The sequence below is a fragment of the Leucoraja erinacea genome, chromosome 3, assembly GCF_028641065.1.
Source record: "Leucoraja erinacea ecotype New England chromosome 3, Leri_hhj_1, whole genome shotgun sequence".
In the NCBI taxonomy this organism is placed as follows: domain Eukaryota; kingdom Metazoa; phylum Chordata; class Chondrichthyes; order Rajiformes; family Rajidae; genus Leucoraja; species Leucoraja erinaceus.
The window spans coordinates 2,128,915-2,150,313 of record NC_073379.1 but is presented as its reverse complement, the minus strand read 5'-3'; the positions used below and the strand labels follow the sequence as shown (position 1 = coordinate 2,150,313).

The 21,399-nt window shown below is 45.8% G+C and overlaps 1 protein-coding gene across 2 annotated transcripts in view; it reads right to left on the bottom strand.

Moving 5' to 3' along the window:
* The window catches only part of sv2ca (synaptic vesicle glycoprotein 2Ca), a 215,782-nt gene that overhangs the window by 88,797 nt on the left and 105,586 nt on the right, over window positions 1-21,399 (bottom strand). For both annotated transcript variants that reach the window (XM_055631380.1, XM_055631384.1), the window contains exons 3-4: window positions 16,380-16,560; window positions 8,630-8,781 (exon numbers count right to left, since the gene is read on the bottom strand). In XM_055631380.1, coding sequence (XP_055487355.1) covers window positions 8,630-8,781; window positions 16,380-16,560 — 333 coding nt within the window. The remainder of the gene's footprint in view (window positions 1-8,629; window positions 8,782-16,379; window positions 16,561-21,399) is intronic.

The window sequence follows — 21,399 nt, the reverse complement described above, 5'->3', positions numbered from 1 at the left end:
TTTAGTTTAAAGATACAATGTGGAAAGAGGCTTTTCGGCCCACCGAGTCCACACCGACCAGCCATCCCCGTACACTAACACAATCCTACACACTAGGGACAACTTATTATTCTTTTACCAAAGCCAAATTAACCTAGAAAACCAGTACGTCTTTGGGGTGTGGGAGGAAGCTGGAGCACCCGGAGAAAACCCACGCAGGTCACGTGGAGAACATGCAAAATGTGTAGGAAAGAACTGCAGATGCTGGTTTAAATCGAAGATAGACACAAAATACTGGAATAACTCAGCGGTACAGGCACCATCTCTGGAGAGAAGGACATCAGTCTGAAGATGGGTCTCGACCCGAAACGTCACCCATTCCTTCTCTCCAGAGATGCTGCCTGTCCCGCTGTATGCCCCTGTCCCACTTAGGAAACCTGAACGGAAACCTCTGGAGACTTTGCGCCCCACCCAAGGTTTCCGTGTGGATCCCGGAAGTTCCCCAAGGTTTTTGTCAGTCTCCCTACCTGCTTCCACAACCTGCAACCTCCGGCAACCACCTGCAACCTCCGGCAACCACCTGCAACCTCTGGGAACCGCACGGAACCGCATTACTCCAGCATTTTGTGTCCTTCTTCAGGTGAACGTACAAACTCCATACAGACAGCACCCGTAGTTAGAATCAAACCCGGGTCTCTGGCGCTGTACGGCAGCAACTCCGCCTCTGCGCCACCGTGCCACCCTGCCGTGCTACCACCGTGATAATTGCATGTAGTTGTATACCTTCATGGTCAGGTCAAGAAACTTGCACTTACAAACTGGGACTTGTAAATGGGGCCAAAACTGCTGATTCACTTCTGTACAGATGCTGGTTTACACTGAAGATAGACACAAAATGCTGGAGTAACTCAACGGGTCAGACAGCATCTCGAGAGAGAAGGAATGGATGATGTTTTGGGTCGAGACCCTTCTTCAGAACAAAACTAGTGTGAAAGGAGTGATTGATGGTCAGTGTGTGCCAAAGGGCTTGTTTTCATGTTGTATCTCGAAACATTTCAGCAAGGCAGGGGTGATACTTGATGAGGTTCAATACCTCTCAGACACTGGTCTGGATGAGAGCCAAGTAAATGTCTCTTCTGTCGAGATAATCAGCTCTTACAAATTACAGCCGCCGTCTGTTCAGCAGCAAGATGCGGGACCCTTGCACCCTTGCCCTTCTGAGACTTATGTGTGTGGTTTGTTTACGAAAGAAAATAACAGGCTGGTTAGCTGTACAAAAATAAGTTGAATAAAGGATAGGAGGTAATTCTGGTTATAGTCCAGCAAAAGGGACTGCAATTCAGATATAAAATTGCACAAGTGCAACAGTGCATGGATAATCTACTGTGACACATCTCTGGCTAAATGGAAAACTGCTTTCAAAGAAATTGGATTACACGTAGTCTGAAGCACTATCCCTTCACGTCCAGTCACAGCATCAAACCCACTGTGGATAGAAGCAATGAAAGGTTCTAGTATCTTTTGTTTGTTTTTTAAAGAATCCTGTCAAAGAGTTAAGGGCCTGTCCCACTTAGGTGATTTTTTAGGCGACTACAGGTGACTAGGCTGTTGCCACATTGTCGACGGGGTGTCGCATGTATGGTCGTGAGTCGTCTCCTCAGCTGCCCAAAGAGTCACAGGTCGCCGCTGGATTTTCAACGTGGTGAAAATTTTTCAGAGACAGTCGCCGACAGTGGGTTTGACGCTCATGACCACAGCTCGACTTCTCCTGACGTAGGTGCTGTCGTAGTTGTCGCCAGGTTAACGTAGTTTGTCGCCGGTGCTGACTGTTTTTTTAAATTGTTAAAGTAATGATTCTATTTCAAATTTTATGTCAAAGGGGGGGTCCAGTTGCCGTTTTTTCCGGCGACCTGCTCCGACTATGACAGTCGCCGGAAGTCACCTAAAAATAGCATAAGTGGGACAGGCCTTAAAAGCAAGTTTCATAACATCGGCGAAAGAAATGCCCCCACCCACCTTTAGCAGATTGCATTGTCCTGTCAAGTGGCATGGTTGCAGCCAGGCTTTATAACATGTCCCTGACTACTGCTGTCTAATAACCGGCTTGTGAATACAAAAAGCAAGCCAAATCACGATAGCACGGCCTGGATAGAGAGGAAGTGGAGAGGATGTTTCCACTTGTGGGAGAGTCTCGGACCAGAGATCATAGGCTCAGAATTAATGGATGTTCCTTTAGAAAGGAGATGAGGTTGAATTTCTTTAGTCAGAGGGTGGTGAATCTGTATTCATGCCTACTATATTCTGTTGTGCTGAAGCAAAGCAAGAATTTTATTGTCCTATCTGGGACACATGACAATAAACTCTCTTGAATCTTGAATCTGTGGCATCCTTTGCTGCAGAAGGCTGTAGAGGCAAGGTCAATGGCTATTTTTAAAAAGATAGATTCATAGATTCTTGATTAGTACGGGTGTCAGAGGTTATGGGGAGAAGGCAGGAGAATGAGGCTGAGGGGGAGATATAGATCAGCGTGATTGAATGGCAGAGTAGACTTAATGGGGCCGAATGGCCTAATTTGCTCCTATCACTTATGATCTACAATCGGTCTAGATACAGAGCTTTTGGAATGAATACATGAATGCAATACAGTGTATCATCCTAATGATACATTTAATATGGCTGCCCCCCAGCCTGCCGATGTTCCACCTTCAGACCCTGGAACCCTCTCATTCTTCCCCCACAAACTTTCATTGAACTTGCAGCAAATTCTTATTAGAAAACAGATTGAAGAAGGGCAGATGCACAGAGTCCCTTGATCAAGAACCAGAGGACATAGGTTTAAGGTTAAGGAGAAAAGATTTAATAGGAATCTGAGGGGTAATGCCCATGTCCATCTTAGGAAACCTGAACGGAAACCTCTGGTGACCTTGTGCCCCACCCAAGGTTTCCGTGAATCGCCAGAGATTTTGGTCACTCGCCTGGAAAGCCTCAACTGAAACGCGAGCTGCATCTACTGACCAATGATCCTACAGGATCCTTGCTACTGACCGCACACACACACACACACACAGACGCACACATGCACACACACACACACACGCACACATACACACACCCACACATACACACACACACACACACAAACACGCACACACACACACACACACACACACACACACACACACACACACGCACACACACACACACACATACACACACACACACACACACACACACACACACACACACACACACACACACGCACACACACACACACACACACACACACACACACACACACACACACACACACACACACACACACACACACACACACACACACACACACACACACACACACACACACACACACACCGAAGGTGGGGGCCAGGGACAGCGGAGGTGCACTGTCTGCGCGATGAAGAGGAAGGTAAACGGCTGCCACAGAGCACTGTAAGTCCTTTCGAGAGCGCGGGAGGGAGGGAGGGAGAGAAGGGGAAAGAAGGGGAGAGGAGAGAGAAGGAGAGAAGGGGGAGAGAAGGGGGAGAGAAGGGGGAGAGAAGGGGAGGGGAAGAAGGAGTGGAGACAGTTTTAAGAAGTTTAATAAAGTTAGCTGGCTTTTTACCTTCCGGTGGATCTTCTAGGTCCTGAAATCCAAAGATCCTACAGGATCTTTGCTGAAAACTCCAATGAGCCAATCAAAATGGCCAGTCAGTGAAGGAGATGGCCTTCGACTGCCTGTAAGTAAATAGCGACCCCACTCCACTGGCTTCGACCAAATGGCAACCTATTTTTAGTCAAGGCCGGTTTTGTTTTTTTTGAAATAATCACAGGAACATAGAAAAAGCCTTGACTACGTGGAAACCACTTTCCACCATTAGGGAGAGGAACCAAACCCTCCGGGAACCTCACAGAAACCTTGGGTGGGGTGCAAGGTCTCCAGAGGTTTCCGTTCAGGTTTCCTAAGTGGGACAGGGGCATAGCTTTTTTCACACAAAGGGTGGTGGGTTTATGGAACAAGCTGCCAGAGGAGGTAGATGAGGCAGGTAATATTGCAATGTTTAAAAAGCATTTGGACAGGTACGTGGATAGGACATGTTTGGGGGGGGGGGGGATATGGACCAAACGCAGGCAGGTGGGACTAGTGTACATGGGACATGTTGGTCGGTGTGGGCAAGTTGGGCCGAAGTGCTTGTTTCCACACTCTATGACTCTATATGTCACAACCTGTCCATGTCCTCCACAGCAGCTGCCTGACCCTCTGAGTTACTCCAACACTTTGTGTTCCGTGCAAGTTTCCAGTATGTACAGTTCCTTGTGCCTATATAATTCACATTACTTGGGCTCCAAATAAATAAATGAATAAAAAGAAAACAAACAATTCATTCTTCCATCACCACCCACATCCCTCCCCCTTATTACAGGAGCAGGGTACAGGTGAAAAACATTGTTGTGTACACTATGCAGTTAAATTATACCCAACGCAGACACACTTGTGTTTCAACATGGACAAGCGTAAACTTAAGGAAGAGCATTTAATTTTTTTGACTGGGCACATTATCCACCACAGTTGTGAATTCAACAATTTAAAATAAATTGTTTGTGTCAGGACCGACCTAGCGTGGTGAAACGTTCTTAGCCTATAACATTAACTGCTCTTCTCACTCCACAGGTGCTGGTTAGGATTGAAATCTAAAGAACCACGGATGCTGCAAGGTTTTTCTTGAAATCTTACTTTTCAAAAGTCCATTCAGTTCCACTTATTTTAGGCTTTCTTGCATCGTTAGTTTTATTTCGCATTTACTGCGAAAACAGATACAGGTACAATATAGGTAATCAATGATTCTATTCTTTTGTTTTTTTGTACGTTAGTCTCGCAGTCATCCATCTTTTACAGGTCCCCATTCTCTTTCTCCAGACATGTTCATGTGAGCTCTGTAGTTAATTTTGTGACTACTTTCATTTCTTTTTTAAGACATGTTTATTGTGAGTGACACGCGTTTGTTGTAGTGTCGTTGTAGACTCCAATTGTTTTCATCAGCAATAGAGGAATAATGTTTAGGTTGGGGACAAGAAGCATTAGAACGTAGAACTGTACAGCACAAGAACAGGCCCTTCACTCACATAATGTTCACGCTAAACTTAATGCCAAGTTAGGCCAATTTGCTCTGCCCGCATATGATCCATATCCCTATATTCCATGTTCTTACCCAAAACACTCTGAAATGCCACCATCATATCTCCATCCACCGCCATCCGTGGCAGCGTGTTCCAGGCACCGTTTAGCCCCAGTGTCAAAATCTTGTTCCGTACACCTCCCTTAAACTTAGCCCCTCTCACCTTAAAGCTATGGCCGCTAGCCTACCAGACTGATTCCTGGGATGTCAGGACTTTCATATGAAGAAAGACTGGATAGACTCGGCTTGTACTCGCTAGAATTTATAAGATTGAGGGGGATCTTATAGAAACTTACAAAATTCGTAAGGAGTTGGACAGGCTAGATGCAGGAAGATTGTTCCCGATGTTGGGGAAGTCCAGAACAAGGGGTCACAGTTTAAGGATAAGGGGGAAATCTTTTAGGACTGAGATGACAAAAACATTTTTCACAGAGAGAGTGGTGAATCTGTGGAACTCTCTGCCACAGAAGGCAGTTGAGGCCAGTTCATTGGCTATATTTAAGAGGGAGTTAGATGTGGCCCTTATGGCTAAAGGGATCAGGGGGTATGGAGAGAAGGCAGGTACAGGATACTGAGTTGGATGATCAGCCAAGATCATATTGAATGGCGGTGCAGGCTTGAAGGGCCGAATGGCCTACTCCTGCACCTATTTTCTATGTTTCTATGTTTCTTTCACATTTCCACTCTGGGGAAAAAGGTTCAGCCTGTCCATGGTTGCACCCTATCTATGCCTCTTATAATATTCCTCAGTTTAATCATGTCTCCCCTTTAGCCTTTGACATTCCAGGAAAAACAACCCAAACTTGACTGAGCAATGCACCATTCTCTTGGATGCCAGCCGCCATTTAAAACGAAAGTCACTCAGACATTCACCGCAAGCGAAACAGCTGCCTGATTGAAAGGGCAACGTGTGAAATGTTGCCCATTGAATACCAATAAGATTCTGTAACCATGAGGTGGACTGAGTTCTGATTCTGTAACCATGAGGTATACTGAGTATAGAAGCTGGGATGTAATGTTAAAATTGTGTAAGGCATTGGTGAGACCAAATCTGGAGTATGGTGTACAATTTTGGTCGCCCAATTATAGGAAGGATGTCAACAAAATAGAGAGAGTACAGAGGAGATTTACTAGAATGTTGCCTGGGTTTCAGCAACTAAGTTACAGAGATAGGTTGAATAAGTTAGGTCTTTATTCTCTGGAGCGCAGAAGGTTAAGGGGGGACCTGATAGAGGTCTTTAAAATGATGAGAGGGATAGACAGAGTTGATGTGGACATGCTTTTCCCTTTGAGAATAGGGAAGATTCAAACAAGAGGACATGACTTCAGAATTAAGGGACAGAAGTTTAGGGGTAATATGAGGGGGAACTTCTTTACTCAGAGAGTGGTAGCGGTGTGGAATGAGCTTCCAGTGGAAGTGGTGGAGGCAGGTTCATTGGTATCATTTAAAAATAAATTGGATAGGCATATGGATGAGAAGGGAATGGAGGGTTATGGTATGAGTGCAGACAGGTGGGACTAAGGGAAAAAAAAGTTGTTCAGCACGGACTTGTAGGGCCGAGATGGCCTGTTTCCGTGCTGTAATTGTTATATGGTTATATGGTTATATGACTGGTACTTGAACTATTCATGTCTTCCTCTGAAGAAGAACCTCAGCAGTCTGAAGTAGGGTCTCGACCCGAAACGTCGCCTATTCCATCGCTCCATAGATGCTGCCTTGCCCGCTGAATTGCTCCAGCATTTTTATCTACCTTCGATTTTTCCAGCATCTGCAGTTCTTTCTTAAACAGCTCAGCAGCAAATTAGATCAGTTTAGAGATACAGCGCTTGGAAGGCCCTTCGACCCATCGAGTCCATGCCAACCATGCACTAGCACTGTCCTACACATAGGGATAATTTACAATTCTTACCGAAGCCAATTAACTTACAAACCTGTATGTCTTTGGAATGTGGGAGGAAACCGCAGCACCCAGAGAAAACCCACATGGAGAACGTACAAAAATCCGTTGACACAGCACCCGTAGTCAGGATTAACCATATAACATATAACATATAACAATTACAGCACGGAAACAGGCCATCTCGGCCCTACAAGTCCATGCCGAACAAATTTTTTCCCCTTAGTCCCACCTGCCTGCACTCGTACCATAACCCTCCATTCCCTGCTCATCCATATGCCTATCCAATTTATTTTTAAATGATACCAATGAACCTGCCTCCACCACTTCCACTGGGAGCTCATTCCACACCGCCACCACTCTCTGCGTAAAGAAATTCCCCCTCGTATTACCCCTAAACTTCTGTCCCTTAATTCTGAAGTCAAGTCCTCTTGTTTGAATCTTCCCTATTCTCAAAGGGAAAAGCTTGTCCACATCAACTCTGTCTATCCCTCTCATCATTTTAAAGACCTCTATCAAGTCCCCCCTTAACCTTCTGCGCTCCAGAGAATAAAGACCTAACTTATTCAACCTATCTCTGTAACTTAGTTGTTGAAACCCAGGCAACCCAGGTTGAACCCAGGTCCCTGGTGCTGTAAGGCAGCAACTCTGCCGCGGCACAACAGAGCCGCCCCATGTGAACACTTTGTTACAGACCTCAGATTAATGCGAGTGGCGCAATTAAGGGGCAGCACCGTGATGCGGTTGGTAGAGTTGTCCCAGAGACCTGGGATGGCTTCATTAAGTTGTTATCATTGTCCCTAGTTGGCGCAGGTTAGTGTGTGGGGTGCAACGGTCTCGGTGGGCTGAAGGGCATGTTTCCACACTGCATCTCTAAAGTAAAGTATTTTTTATTAGAAGTAGGTACAGTAATATAGTACATAACTACCTAATGCATAATGAGATTTTACAGTTCATGGCCAACTTCTTGTTTCAAATTTAACAGAATAGAACAGCAAATGAGACAAGCCAAGATAGAGAAGAAAAGTGTATCATAAGCCGTGGTGATAGTGTTAGATCGTCAGGTAGTAAAGAAAGCCCGGAGAAAAGGTAGAAGGTGATAGAGTGGAAAAAAGGAGAAGAGATAAAGAAAGAGATTGAAAGAGATATACCGATGTAATATCTTTATCCACCCCGTCACCCGGTTCTGAAACATTTAATTTCTAAGGTGGTGTTGCACCATATGCTTGGTAAAAGAGTTGATAAAAGAAGACCAAATCATTAAGAATTGGTCTTCTTTGCCTGAAAGGAGGAGTCTCATTTCTTCAAGATGTAACATTTCAGACATATTTGTGATCCAATCTGTAAAGTAAAGTCTAACTAAAACTATGCATGAATCTGTGTACAGTCAAGCTGAGCTGTACACTTCCGTGAGAGGCACAAAAAAATGTTTACCCACAACAGTCACAACAATGCCAGAGTCCAACATTCTCAATTGCATCCATTTCCAAACAGTACCGGTTTGATCTTTTGCATTCAGTGCCTGCCATCCGCAATAGTCCGCGCTGTGCTTTGGCAATGATTGTTTTGGTATCTTACCGTAGTGAGGAATGATGGCCCAGGCCATGGCAGATGCGTAGATCCCTCCGATCATCCAGAACATGCAGAGCCAGCTGAGGTGCTCACCCCGCTTCTCCCGTGCCAGGACCTCAGCAAAGTAGGCAAACACGATAGGAACCGCTCCTCCAATCCTTCGTCCATAAAGGAAAATACAGGCCACTGTTAGGTTTAGGGTTCATTATTGTCACGTGGACCGAGCTACAGTGAAAAGCTTTAATTTGTATGCTATCCAGTCCAATCAGATCAAACTATACATGTGTACAATCAATCCATAATCAAGTACAATATGGAGAAATATTGAAAATAGGTGCAGGATTAGGCCATTCGGCCCTTCGAGACAGCACCACCATTGAATATGAATATGTTCCCGGAGGTTTTTGTTAGTCTCCCTACCTGCTTCCACTGCCTGCAACCTCCAGCAACCACCTGCAACCTCCGGCAACCGCACGGAAACCTTGGGTGGGGCGCAAGGTCTCCAGAGGTTTCTGTTCAGGCTTCCTAAGTGGGACAGGGGCATTACCGGAGCACCCGGAGAAAACCCACGTGGTCACGGGGAGAACCTACAGACAGCGCCCGTAGTCAGAACCCGAATGTCCGGTGCTGTGAGGCAGCAACTCTACCGCTGCACCTCTCTGCCGCCCTTCCCTATTCTCGTACTCCCACATTTCAAAGACGTGCAGATTTGTAGGATAATTGGCTTGTGTAAATCGTAACTTGTATATAGGATAGAAATAGTGTACGGCGGGTGATCGATAGTTGGCGCTGGTTCAGTGGGCAAAGGGGAAAGTTTATACACTGCATCTCGGTACTAAAACTAAACTAATCTGAGGGCCTTCAACAAACCCAATCATAATAGCTGAGGAATTTTAATTGTTAATTGCCTGAAGTTAAAAAACATTTACGCGATAATCAATAACGGTTGTCATGTAAAAAAAAAACCTTTAAAAACCCAGCTGTTTCATTAACATACTTTAAAGGGAGAAAATATGCCATCCTTATCCAGTAACAGGGAACATGTTGTTCCAGCAATGTGTGGCTGATGCATGAACACATCTCATGTGGTTATGTACAGAGCAAATTCAAAATACTGTGCAGAAAGAAAGTCATAGAGTGATACATCGTGGAAACAGGCCCTTTGGCCCAACTTGCCCACACCGGCCAACAATGTCCCAGCTACACTAGTCCCACCTGCCCGCGTTTGGCCCATATCTCTCCAAACTTGTCCTATTCATGTACCTGTCTGTTTCTTAAACGTGTTGGCTTCTGTAGATTGTAAATTGTCCCTAGTGTGTAGGATAGTTTAGCTTAGTTCAGAGATACGGCATGGAAACAGGCCCTTCAGCCCATCGAGGCCGCGCCGACCAACGATCCCCGCATATTGACACTATCCTACACACATCAGGGGCAATTTATACATACACCAAGCCAATGAACATAAACCTGTGCGTCTTTGGAGTGTGGGAGGAAACCAATGATCTCGGTCACGGGGAGAACGTACAAACTCCGTACAGACAGCACCCATAGTTGGGATCGAACCCGGGTCTCTGGCGCTACAAGCGCTGTACGGCAGCAACTCTAGCGCCGCGCCGGGCCGGATTATGGGGCGATCGCTGGTCGGCGCGGACTTGGTGAGCCATTGGGCCTGTTTCCACGCTGTATCTCTAAAGTCTCAAGTTAGAATCAAACCCTGGTAACTGGGGCTGGAGGCAGTTACACCATCTGCTGCACAGCAGTGTTGCTCTCGGTAAACCCATCTCAATCAAAGGCTGTACATTATCCTAAACTCTGGAAATCTTCCCTTATGCTCTAAACTGTGAGGCATTTTAATAAAACTAAATACACTACATTAGCAGATTCTTCCTGATGCAACCTGATCACTGTCGGGGTGTTGTGGGTCTGTGGAATTCTTTCAAGAGGGAGCTAGATAGGGCTCTTAAAAATAGTGGAGTCAGGGGGTATGGGGAGAAGGCAGGAACGGGGTACTGATTGTGGATGATCAGCCTTGATCGCATTGAAACATAGAAACATAGAAACATAGAAATTAGGTGCAGGAGTAGGCCATTCGGCCCTTTGAGCCTGCACCGCCATTCAATATGATCATGGCTGATCATCCAACTCAGTATCCCGTAACTGCCTTCTCTCCATACCCTCTGATCCCCTTAGCCACAAGGGCCACATCTAACTCCCTCTTAAATATAGCCAATGAACTGGCCTCAACTGCCCTCTGTGGCAGAGAGTTCCAGAGATTCACCATTCTCTGTGTGAAAAAAGTGTTTCTAATCTCAGTTTTAAAGGATTTCCCCCTTATCTTTAAGCTGTGACCCCCTTGTCCTGGACTTCCCCAACATCGGGAACAATCTTCCTGCATCTAGCCTGTCCAGCCCCTTAAGAATTTAGTAAGTTTCTATAAGTTCCCCTCTCAATCTCCTAAATTCTAGAGAGTATAAACCAAGTCCATCCAGTCTTTCTTCATAAGACAGTCCTGACACCCCAGGAATCAGTCTGGTGAACCTTCTCTGCACTCCCTCTATGGCAATAATGTTCTTCCTCAGATTTGGAGACCAAAACTGTACGCAATACTCCAGGTGTGGTCTCACCATGACCCTGTACAACTGCAGTAGAACCTCCCTGCTCCTATACTCAAATCCTTTTGCTATGAAAGCTAACATACCATTCGCTTTCTTCACTGCCTGCTGCACCTGCATGCCTACTTTCAATGACTGGTGTACCATGACTCCCAGGTCTCGCTGCATCTCCCCTTTTCCTAATCGGCCACCATTTAGATAATAGTCTGCTTTCCTGTTTTTGCCACTAAAATGGATAACCTCACATTTATCCACATTATACTGCATCTGCCAAACATTTGCCCACTCACCCAGCCTATCCAAGTCACCTTGCTGTCTCCTAGCATCCTCCTCACAGCTAACACTGCCCCCCAGCTTAGTGTCATCCGCAAACTTGGAGATATTGCCTTCAATTCCCTCATCCAGATCATTAATATATATTGTAAATAGCTGGGGTCCCAGCACTGAGCCTTGCGGTACCCCACTAGTCACTGCCCACCATTGTGAAAAGGACCCGTTTACTACTACTCTTTGCTTCCTGTTTGCCAGCCAGTTCTCTATCCACATCAATACTGAACCCCCAATGCCGTGTGCTTTAAGTTTGTATACTAATCTCTTATGTGGGACCTTGTCGAAAGCCTTCTGGAAGTCTAGATACACCACATCCACTGGTTCTCCCCTATCCATGCTACTAGTTACATCCTCGAAAAATTCTATAAGATTCGTCAGACATGATTTACCTTTAGTAAATCCATGCTGACTTTGTCCAATGATTTCACCACTTTCCAAATGTGCTGCTATCCCATCTGTAATAACTGGCTCTAGCAGTTTCCCCACTACCGATGTTAGACTAACTGGTCTGTAATTCCCCGTTTTCTCTCTCCCTCCCTCCTTAAAAAGTGGGGTTATGTTTGCTACCCGCCAATCCTCAGGAACTACTCCAGAATCTAAAGAGTTTTGAAAGATTATTACCAATGCATCCACTATTTCTAGAGCTACTTCCTTAAGTACTCTGGGATGCAGCCTATCTGGCCCTGGGGATTTATCGGCCTTTAATCCATTCAATTTACCCAACACCACTTCCCGACTAACCTGGATTTCACTCAATTCCTCCAACTCCTTTGACCCGCGGTCCCCTGCTATTTCCGGCAGATTATTTATGTCTTCCTTAGTGAAGACGGAACCAAAGTAGTTATTCAATTGGTCCGCCATATCCTTGTTCCCCATGATCAACTCACCTGTTTCTGACTGCAAGGGACCTACATTTGTTTTAACTAATCTCTTTCTTTTCACATATCATCATATTTCACTTTAGCAGTCAGTTTTTATGTTCCCTGCCAGTTTTCTTTCATAATCTATTTTTCCTTTCCTAATTAAGCCCTTTGTCCTCCTCTGCTGGTCTCTGAATTTCTCCCAGTCCTCTGGTATGCTGCTTTTTCTGGCTAATTTGTACGCATCATCCTTCGCTTTGACACTATCCATGATTTCCCTTGTTATCCACGGATGCACTACCTTCCCTGATTTATTCTTTTGCCAAACTGGGATGAACAATTTTTGTAGTTCATCCATGCAGTCTTTAAATGTCTTCCATTGCATATCCACCGTCAACCCTTTTAGAATTAATTGCCAGTCAATCTTGGCCAATTCACCTCATACCCTCAAAGTTACCTTTTTTTAAGTTCAGAACCATTGTTTCTGAATTAACAATGTCACTCTCCATCCTAATGAAGAACAACCATATTATGGTCACTCTTGCCCAAGGGGACACGTACAACAAGACTGCTAACTAACCCTTCCTCATTACTCAATACCCAGTCTAAAATAGCCTGCTCTCTCGTTGGTTCCTCTATATGTTGATTTAGATAACTATCCCGCATACATTCCAAGAAATCCTCTTCCTCAGCACCCCTGCCAATTTGATTCACCCAATCTATATGTAGATTGAAGTCACCCATTATAACTGTTTTGCCTTTGTCGCACGCATTTCTAATTTCCTGTTTGATACCATCTCCAACTCCACTACTACTGTTATTTGGCCTGTACACAACACCCACAGCGTTTTCTGCCCCTTAGTGTTTCACAGCTCTACCCATACCGATTCCACATCCTCCAAACTAATGCCCTTCCTTTCCATTGTGTTAATCTCCTCTCTAACCAGCAGCACTACCCCGCCTCCTTTTCCTTTCTCTCTATCCCTCCTGAATATTGAATATCCCTTGATGTTCAGCTCCCAGCCTTGGTCACCCTGGAGCCATGTCTCCGTGATCCCAACTATATCATAATCATTAATGGCTATCTGCACGTTCAACTCATCCACCTTATTACGATTGCTCCTTGCATTGAGACACAAAGCCTTCAGGCTTGTTTTTACAATGCTCTTACTCCTTATACAATTATGTTGAAAAGTGGCCCTTTTTGATTTTTGCCCTGGTTTTGTCTGCCTGCCACTTTTACTTTTCACCTTGCTACCTATTGCTTCTACCTTCATTTTACACCCCCCTGCCCCTCTGCTCTTGTACCCATCCCCCTGCCACATTAGTTTAAATCCTCCCCGACAGCACCAGCAAACACTGCCCCAAGGACATTGGTTCCATTCCAGCCCAGGTGCAGACCATCCTGTTTGTACTGGTCCCACCTCCCCCAGAACTGGTTCCAATGCCCTAAAAATTTGAATCCCTCCCCCTTGCACCATTTTGCAAGCCACGTATTCATCTGCAATATCCTCCTATTTCTACTCTGACTGGCATGTGGTACTGGTAGTAATCCAGAGATTATTACCTTTGAGGTCCTACTTTTAAGTTTATCTCCTAGTTCCCTAAATTCACCTTGTAGAACCTCATCCCTTTTTTTACCTATATCGTTGGTGCCAATATGCACCACAACAACTGGCTGTTCACCCTCCCCCTCCAGAATGTTCTGCAGCCGTTCAGTGACATCCCTGACCCTTGTACCAGGGAGGCAACATACCATCCTGGAGTCTCGTTTGCGGCTGCAGAAACGCCTATCTATTCCCCTGACAATTGAATCCCCTATTACTATTGCCCTTCCACTCTTTTTCCGCCCCTCATGTGCCGCAGAGCCACCCATGGTGCCATGAACTTGGCTGCTGCTGCCTTCCCCTGATGAGCAATCTCCCTCAACAGTTTCCAAAATGGTGTACCTGTTTAGGAGGGAGATGACCGCAGGGGACTCCTGCACTACCTGCCTACTGCTTTGCTGACTATTGGCCACCCGTTCCCTTTCTATCCTCTTACCTTTTACCTGCGGTGTGACCAACTCGCTGTACGTGCTATCCACGACTTTCTCAGCATCGTGGATGCTCCAGTATGAATCCAACCGCAGTTCCAATCGTTCAATGCGGTCTGCCAGGAGCTGCAGCTGGACACACTTCCTGCAAACGTAGTCACCAGGGACACCGACCATATCCCTGATCTCCCACATGTTGCAGGCTGAGCAAACCACGGGGTCATTCTCCACCGACATATCCTACTCCCAAATTAACTCTATATTAAATATTAAAAAACACAAAACTTTATCCTTTAAACTTTACTAATAAATACTAATAAATACTGTACACTCAACTCCCAGAATCCTTAACTCCCAGAATCCTTAACCTGAAGGCAGAAATGTGAAAATGTAAACCCGGTCCTCTTCCACCAATCAGGCTTCCACCAGACTCCTTCTCTGGAACGTTGCTGATTTTGGTGTCAGATACTCCTCCCCTCGCACCAACGGCTCCCTGGGCCATTGAATGGCGGTGCTGGCTCGAAGGGCCGAATGTCTATGGTCCTCAAATTGTAATATGATGAAAGGAGAAAGTGGGAGTGAAAAAGAGAAAACGAACAAGAAAGAGAGAAAAATAGAGAGAGAACGAGCAAGAAAGAGATGGAGTAAAAGAAAGAGAAAGAGAGAGAGAGAAAGAGGAAGGTAAGAGAAAGAGAGAAAAGAGAAAAAGAGAAAGAGAAAGAAAGAAAGAGAGCGAGAGAGAGAGAGAGAGAGAGAGAGAGAGAGAGAGAGAGAGAGAGAGAGAGAGAGAGAGGAGAGAGAGAGGGGGAGAGGGAGGGAGAGGGAGAGAGGGGGAGAGAGGGAGGGAGAGAGAGAGAGAGAGAGAGAGAGAGGGAGGGAGAGAGGGAGAGAGAGAGGGAGGGAGGGAGGGAGGGAGAGAGGGAGGGAGGGAGGGAGAGTTGGGGAGGGAGGGGAGAGAGAGAGAGAGGGAGGAGAGAGAGGAGAGAGAGAGAGATGGAGTTCAAGTGAGAGCATAAGTCTGAAGAGACCCTGTCCACCTTATTTCATGTCCAGAACGGATGCAGGAAAATGGTTGCAGAGTAGGCCCTTCGAGTTTGCTCCACCATTCAATACCATCATGGCTGATCCTCCATGTCACGGCCATATATTCCCTTTCTGGTGCCTCTTGTGTTGACTTCCATCCATCTCCTGTGTAAGGATATTCAGCGATTTAACCACCGCTGCCTTCTGTGGCAGAGAGTTGCACGTTCACTTTCTATCCTTAGCCCTTCACGTGCTTATCTCAAATCCCCATAGATGTCATTTCTTCTAAGGTATAAATGGTGAACATACAGTAAGTTCATCAAAGCAACTCAAGTAAAGCAGGACTAGAGGATCTGAGGGATATAGGGAGAGTTGAGTAGGCTGGGTCTATTACTTGGAGTGCAGGAGGATGAGGGGTGATCTTATAGAGGTGGATACAATCATGAGGGGAATAGATCGGGTAGATGGACAGAATCTCTTGCCCAGAGTAGAGGTATCAAGGACCAGAGGACATTTAAGGTGAAGGGGAAAAGATTTAATAGGAATCTGAGGAATAACTTTTTCACACAAAGGGTGGTGGGTGTATGGAACAAGCTGCCCGAGGAGGTAGTTGAGGCTGGAACTATCCCAACGTCTAAGTAACAGTTAGACAGGTACAAGGCTTGGACAGGTTTGAGAGGGATATGAGCCAAATGGAGGCATGTGGGACTAGTGTAGATGGGACATGTTGATCGGTGTGGGCAAGTTGGGCCAAAGGGCCTGTTTCCACACTGTATCACTCTATGATTCAAAGGCATCTCATAATGCACAAGATTTGTTGCAATGGTTGATAGCAAGATGGAGGTTTTGAAATACAGTTATAGTGTAACGGCACCAGCCATGGTGACTGATCTTACCCGAATCCAGCAAAGAATCGACAGAAGAGGAAGAGGCCGTAACCCTGGACAAATGATGATAGAAAGGCGAAGAATCCATTGACGGACATACAAATAATGAGGGCTTGTCGTCGGCCCATCTTGTCTGCTAAACCGCCCCAGAAAATAGCTCCCAGCATCATCCCGAGGTACACGATACTGCCTGCAATAAAACACAGAGAGGCTTTGTTTAAACAAGCAAGGCCACAGTGGAGATTCTTTACAATATACAATATTTTATACAGCCTCAGAAATCTCCGAAAGAAACAACTTCAACCATCTTTCCAAGTGTGCCCAACACAAACCTTTGAGCAATATGACTCTAATTATATTAATCACAGATTTCATTAAGGACACTGGGCGGCACGGTGGCGCAGCGGTAGAGTTGCTACCTTGAGACCCAGGTTCGATCCTGACATCGGGTGCTGTCTGCACGGCGTTTGTACGTTCTCCCTGTGTCTTGCTTGGGTTTTCTCCGGGTTCCTTCCACATTCCAAAGATGTACAGGTTGGTAGGTTAATTGGCTTTGGCAAAATTGTTAATTGCCCCTAGCGTGTAGGATAGAACAAGTCCCGATCCCTGGGTTACTTGTAATAACTTGTCACCAACGCCACTGTGTCCATTGGTTCTTATTGGCAATTGTCGGGATCATTTATTTTTCAATCTAAACCAACCAGCAGTGATTGTATGAATAATCAATCTATCTTCAATATGGAATAAGGTAACTGGTACAGTAGACTCCATAGCAACATACTGCTTGGTATTGCAAATGTTCCATCCTCTGTGGAAATTTGACACTGGTGAATTATACCAGCCCCTGAAAATTCATTCTTGAATGTTCAAAATGAGATCTGTGATTAATATAACTAGAGTCTTTATACTTTAGAGATACAGCACGGAAAAAGGCCCTACGGCCCACTGAGTCCCTGGAAGCCAGTTTACAGAAACTAATTAACCTTAAGATATTCCCATTTGACCACGTTTGGCCCATATCTCTCTGACTCTTTCCTGTTCATCCAAGTTGCTTTGAAATGCTGGCACAGAATCTGCCCCAACTGGTAGCTCTTTCCATTAGAGGCCAAATGTGCGCAGGTGAATCCAGCATGTTGTTCAGCATGGGCACAGTGGGCTGAAGGGCCAGTTTCCACGAATGACCCCACACATGTACCAGAGTCCGGTAGTGACATCTTGAGTGTAAATGTCGCCCCCTCAGGTTCCTATTAAATCCTTCCCCTCTCACCTTGAACCCATGTGCGCTGGGTCTTGATTCCGCTTCCCTAGGTAAATGTGCATTCACCCTTTCCATCCCCCCTTGATTTTATACCCCACTGTACGATCACCACTTTCACTCCAAGTGCATGACATGAAGCTGGAAATTATAAAATTACCGTAGTTGCATTTTAATTCAAATTGATCCAAATTGACAAATAAGAGAAATGAAGAATAAAGGGCCTGTCCCACGAGCATGTGACTGCATGCGACAAGCGCGACCAAACCGGAAGTGGGGGCCGCACGGGGGCTGCGCGGAGGTCGAGTGATCCCCGTACAGGGCCTGTCCCACGAGCATGCGACTGCATGCGACGAGCGCGACCAAACCGGAAGCGGGGGCCGCGCGGAGATTGAGTGATCCTGCACGAGTTGACGTGAAGTTCGAGTGAAGGCATACGGCTTAAAGACGCTGCGTACTGTGTTGAGACGCTGCGCACGCCCGTCGAGGCGGTGCGTACGGCCTCAATGCGGAAGCGGGCCGGCAGGCCATTGCCATGCGGAATTTTTGGACAGTGTCAGTTTTTCGGAGCCCCGCGCGATGTCGGGACCAGCTCCGCACAACTCCATAAGGCTCCGGCGATCGAAGTGGGACCGGCCCCGCGAGGCCGTACTGCTCAAGCGACCACGTTAGGTTGCGCTAGCCGCATGGAGTCGCATGCTCGTGGGACAGGCCCTTAAGCAAGTCAAGAGCATCGATGCAGGGGGCAGAGAGAGAGTACACAATCTTTTCCTTCGAGAGTAAACCAAAAATAACGTTCAGCATGACGAGAGGGGGACTGAAGTGACAGTATTTGGTTGGCTTTGAAGGCTATGCTGTAGGGCATAAACTCATCTGTCAACAACAGAAGCCTTTTCTCGGAGTCTTTATTGGAGTTCACAGCATGTCCCTGGTGTATATTTCTCAACCAACTTTTTCATTTGGGGGGCTCCTTCAGGCAGCGGTGATTCCAGGACAAGCAGCAATGAGACGGCAGCTGCTGTCACGAATAACGGATTGCAGCGAAACACAAAGAACTGGCTCGGCACAGCTGTATGCAGCGATAAGGGAACAGATTGGGGGATATCTCCAAAAACCAGTGGGAAGACAAACTATCACAGCGAGCAGGAATGAAAAGCTTTTAACTTCGAGGCACCCCGCTAACACATTTTTTTAAAACCCAGTGATTAAACGAAATCGTAAATTTGCAACCTTCCTCTTTATTCAAGTCTTGGTTCGACATCGGGTGAATTCAACTTTCAGCATTGCTCCCATTTCTGGTGCTATGATTTATGTGTGTTATATTTCCGATCAGAATTTCCAATGGAAAACAATGGCCATGGGCAATAAACGTTAATCCTCTAATAAGCCTCTCCAGCGGTGCCCTTGTCAAGATGACACCATGCTGACATTTTTGCTTCTCAATCTCAAATACGTTAATAGAAACATAGAAAAATAACTGTAGGAGTAGGCTATTCAGCCCTTCGAGCCAGCAGCTGATCATGGCTGATCATCTAAAATCAATACCCCGTTCCTGCTTCTTCCTCATATCCCTTGATTGCTTTAGCCCTAAGAGCTTGTCTTGAAAACATCCAGTGAATTGGCCTATACTGCCTTCTGTGGCACAGTTGCACAACTCTCTGGGTGAAGAAGTGTATCCTCATCTCAGTCCTAACTATTCCTCCCAGTATTCTTAAATTGTGACCCCTGGTTCTGGACTACCCCAATATTAGAAACATTTTTCCTGCATCTAGCCTGTCTAATCCTTTAAGAATGTTATATGGTTCTATAAGATCCCCTCTCGTACTTCTAAATTCCAGTGAATACCAACCGAGTCGGCCCATTATTTCATCATATGACAGTCCCGTCATCCCGGGAATTAACCTTGTAAACTTACGCTGCACTCCCTCAATAGCAAGAATGTCCTTCCTCAAATTAGGGGACCAAAATGGCACAGGGCCCTGTACAACTGCAGTAGGACCTCCTTGCTCCTTAACTCAAATCCTCTCGCAATGAAGACCAATATGACATTAGCTTTCTTCACTGCCTGGTGTACCTGCATGCTTACTTTCAGTGACTGATGTACAAATTTTTGTATTCCCCGCAAGCTCTTTCCCCCCTTAATTAACCCCTTTATCCTCTTCTGTTGAGTTCTAAAATTTCTCCCAGTCCTCTGGTTTGCTGCTTCCTCTGGCCAATTTATATGCCTTTTCCTCGGATTTAACACGATCCTTGATTTTCCACGTTAGCCACGGTTGAGCCGCCTTCCCCGTTTTATTTTTTCGCCAGACAGGGATGAACAATTTTTGGAGTTTATCCACGCGATCTTTAAATCTTTGCCATTCCATCTCCACCGTCAATCCTTTAAGTATAATTTGCCATCCCATACCTTCAAAGTCTCCTTTCTTTACGTTCAGGTCCCTGGTCCGTGAAATAATCGTGTCACTCTCCATCCTCAGCCAGAAGCATTGTAAAAACATCTAGTAAAGGTGTTTTGTCATAGCAACTGTGAAGTGGGCGCATGCGCGCATGTGTGGGGCTCTTCCAGAGTGTGCGCATGTGCAGGGCTTTTCCAGAGTGTGCGCATGTGCTAAGTATTTCGGGCGGGAAAGGCCTGCGGAATCAGCCATGTTTGCCAGACGTTTCTGATTTTATGTATTAAAGAAATAAGATGCTTAAAGCTTAAATAAAGTGAAGTAAATTACGAGTAGTGAAAGTTTCATTTGCCTCACAACAACTTTCTTTAGAGATACAGTGCGGAAACAGGGCCTTCGGCCCAGCAAGTCCGTGCCGACCAGTGATCCCCGCACACTAACACTGTCCTACACCCACTAGGGACAATTTTTACATTTACCAAGCCAATTAACATGTACGTCTTTGGCGTGTGGGAGGAAACCGAAGATCTCGAAGAAAACACACGTATGCCACGGGGAGAACGTATAAACTCCGTACAGACAGCGCCCAGAGTCAGGATCGAACCCGGGCCTCTGGCACTGTGAGGCAGCAACTCTACTGCTGCACCATCGTGCTGCCACACTAACCACTAACAAACAGTAAATGTTGTATTGCATTGCCAATCAGAATAAAGGTAGTAGATGTCCTCCTTACATCCAACCTATGAAGCCCTATCACAATTTGCATTTCAATGATATCTCCTCTTAATCCTGGAAGCCCATGATAAATATAGATAAATGTGGTCACAAGGAACTGCAGATGCTGGTTTACAACAACAAAAAAGACACAAAGTGCTGGAGTAACTCAGTGAGTCAGGCAGCATCTCTGGAGAACATGGATAGATGACGTATCGGGACGTCCTGAGGAAAGGTCCTGATCCTAAACGTCACCTCTCCATGTTCTCCAGAGATGCTGCCTGACCCGCTGAGTTACTCCAGCACTTTGTGCCTTTTCCTAGATATTGTTGGCATGAGCTCATTGGGAGCTCCCATCCTGTTAACGTCCATTATGGACATCTTCCAGCTCACACCATGAAGAACATAGTGCTGCTCCCTAAATCCCACTTTAGAAGTTCTGCAGTCCTTGATGTGACAACTGCTTAATATTATTGAACAGTCTCTGCGTGAAATTTTGTTCGTTGTTTGGGCTTCAATTTTCATTAACGTGAGGACTGGTGTGCTCTTCCTCCCTTCTGGAAAACCAAGCTGCTTTTTCAATGACGAGTCTAGCGCTGATGAAGTCCGTGACCTATTCAATGACTCAATGATTCAATTATACTTTACTGTCACACGTACCCAGGTA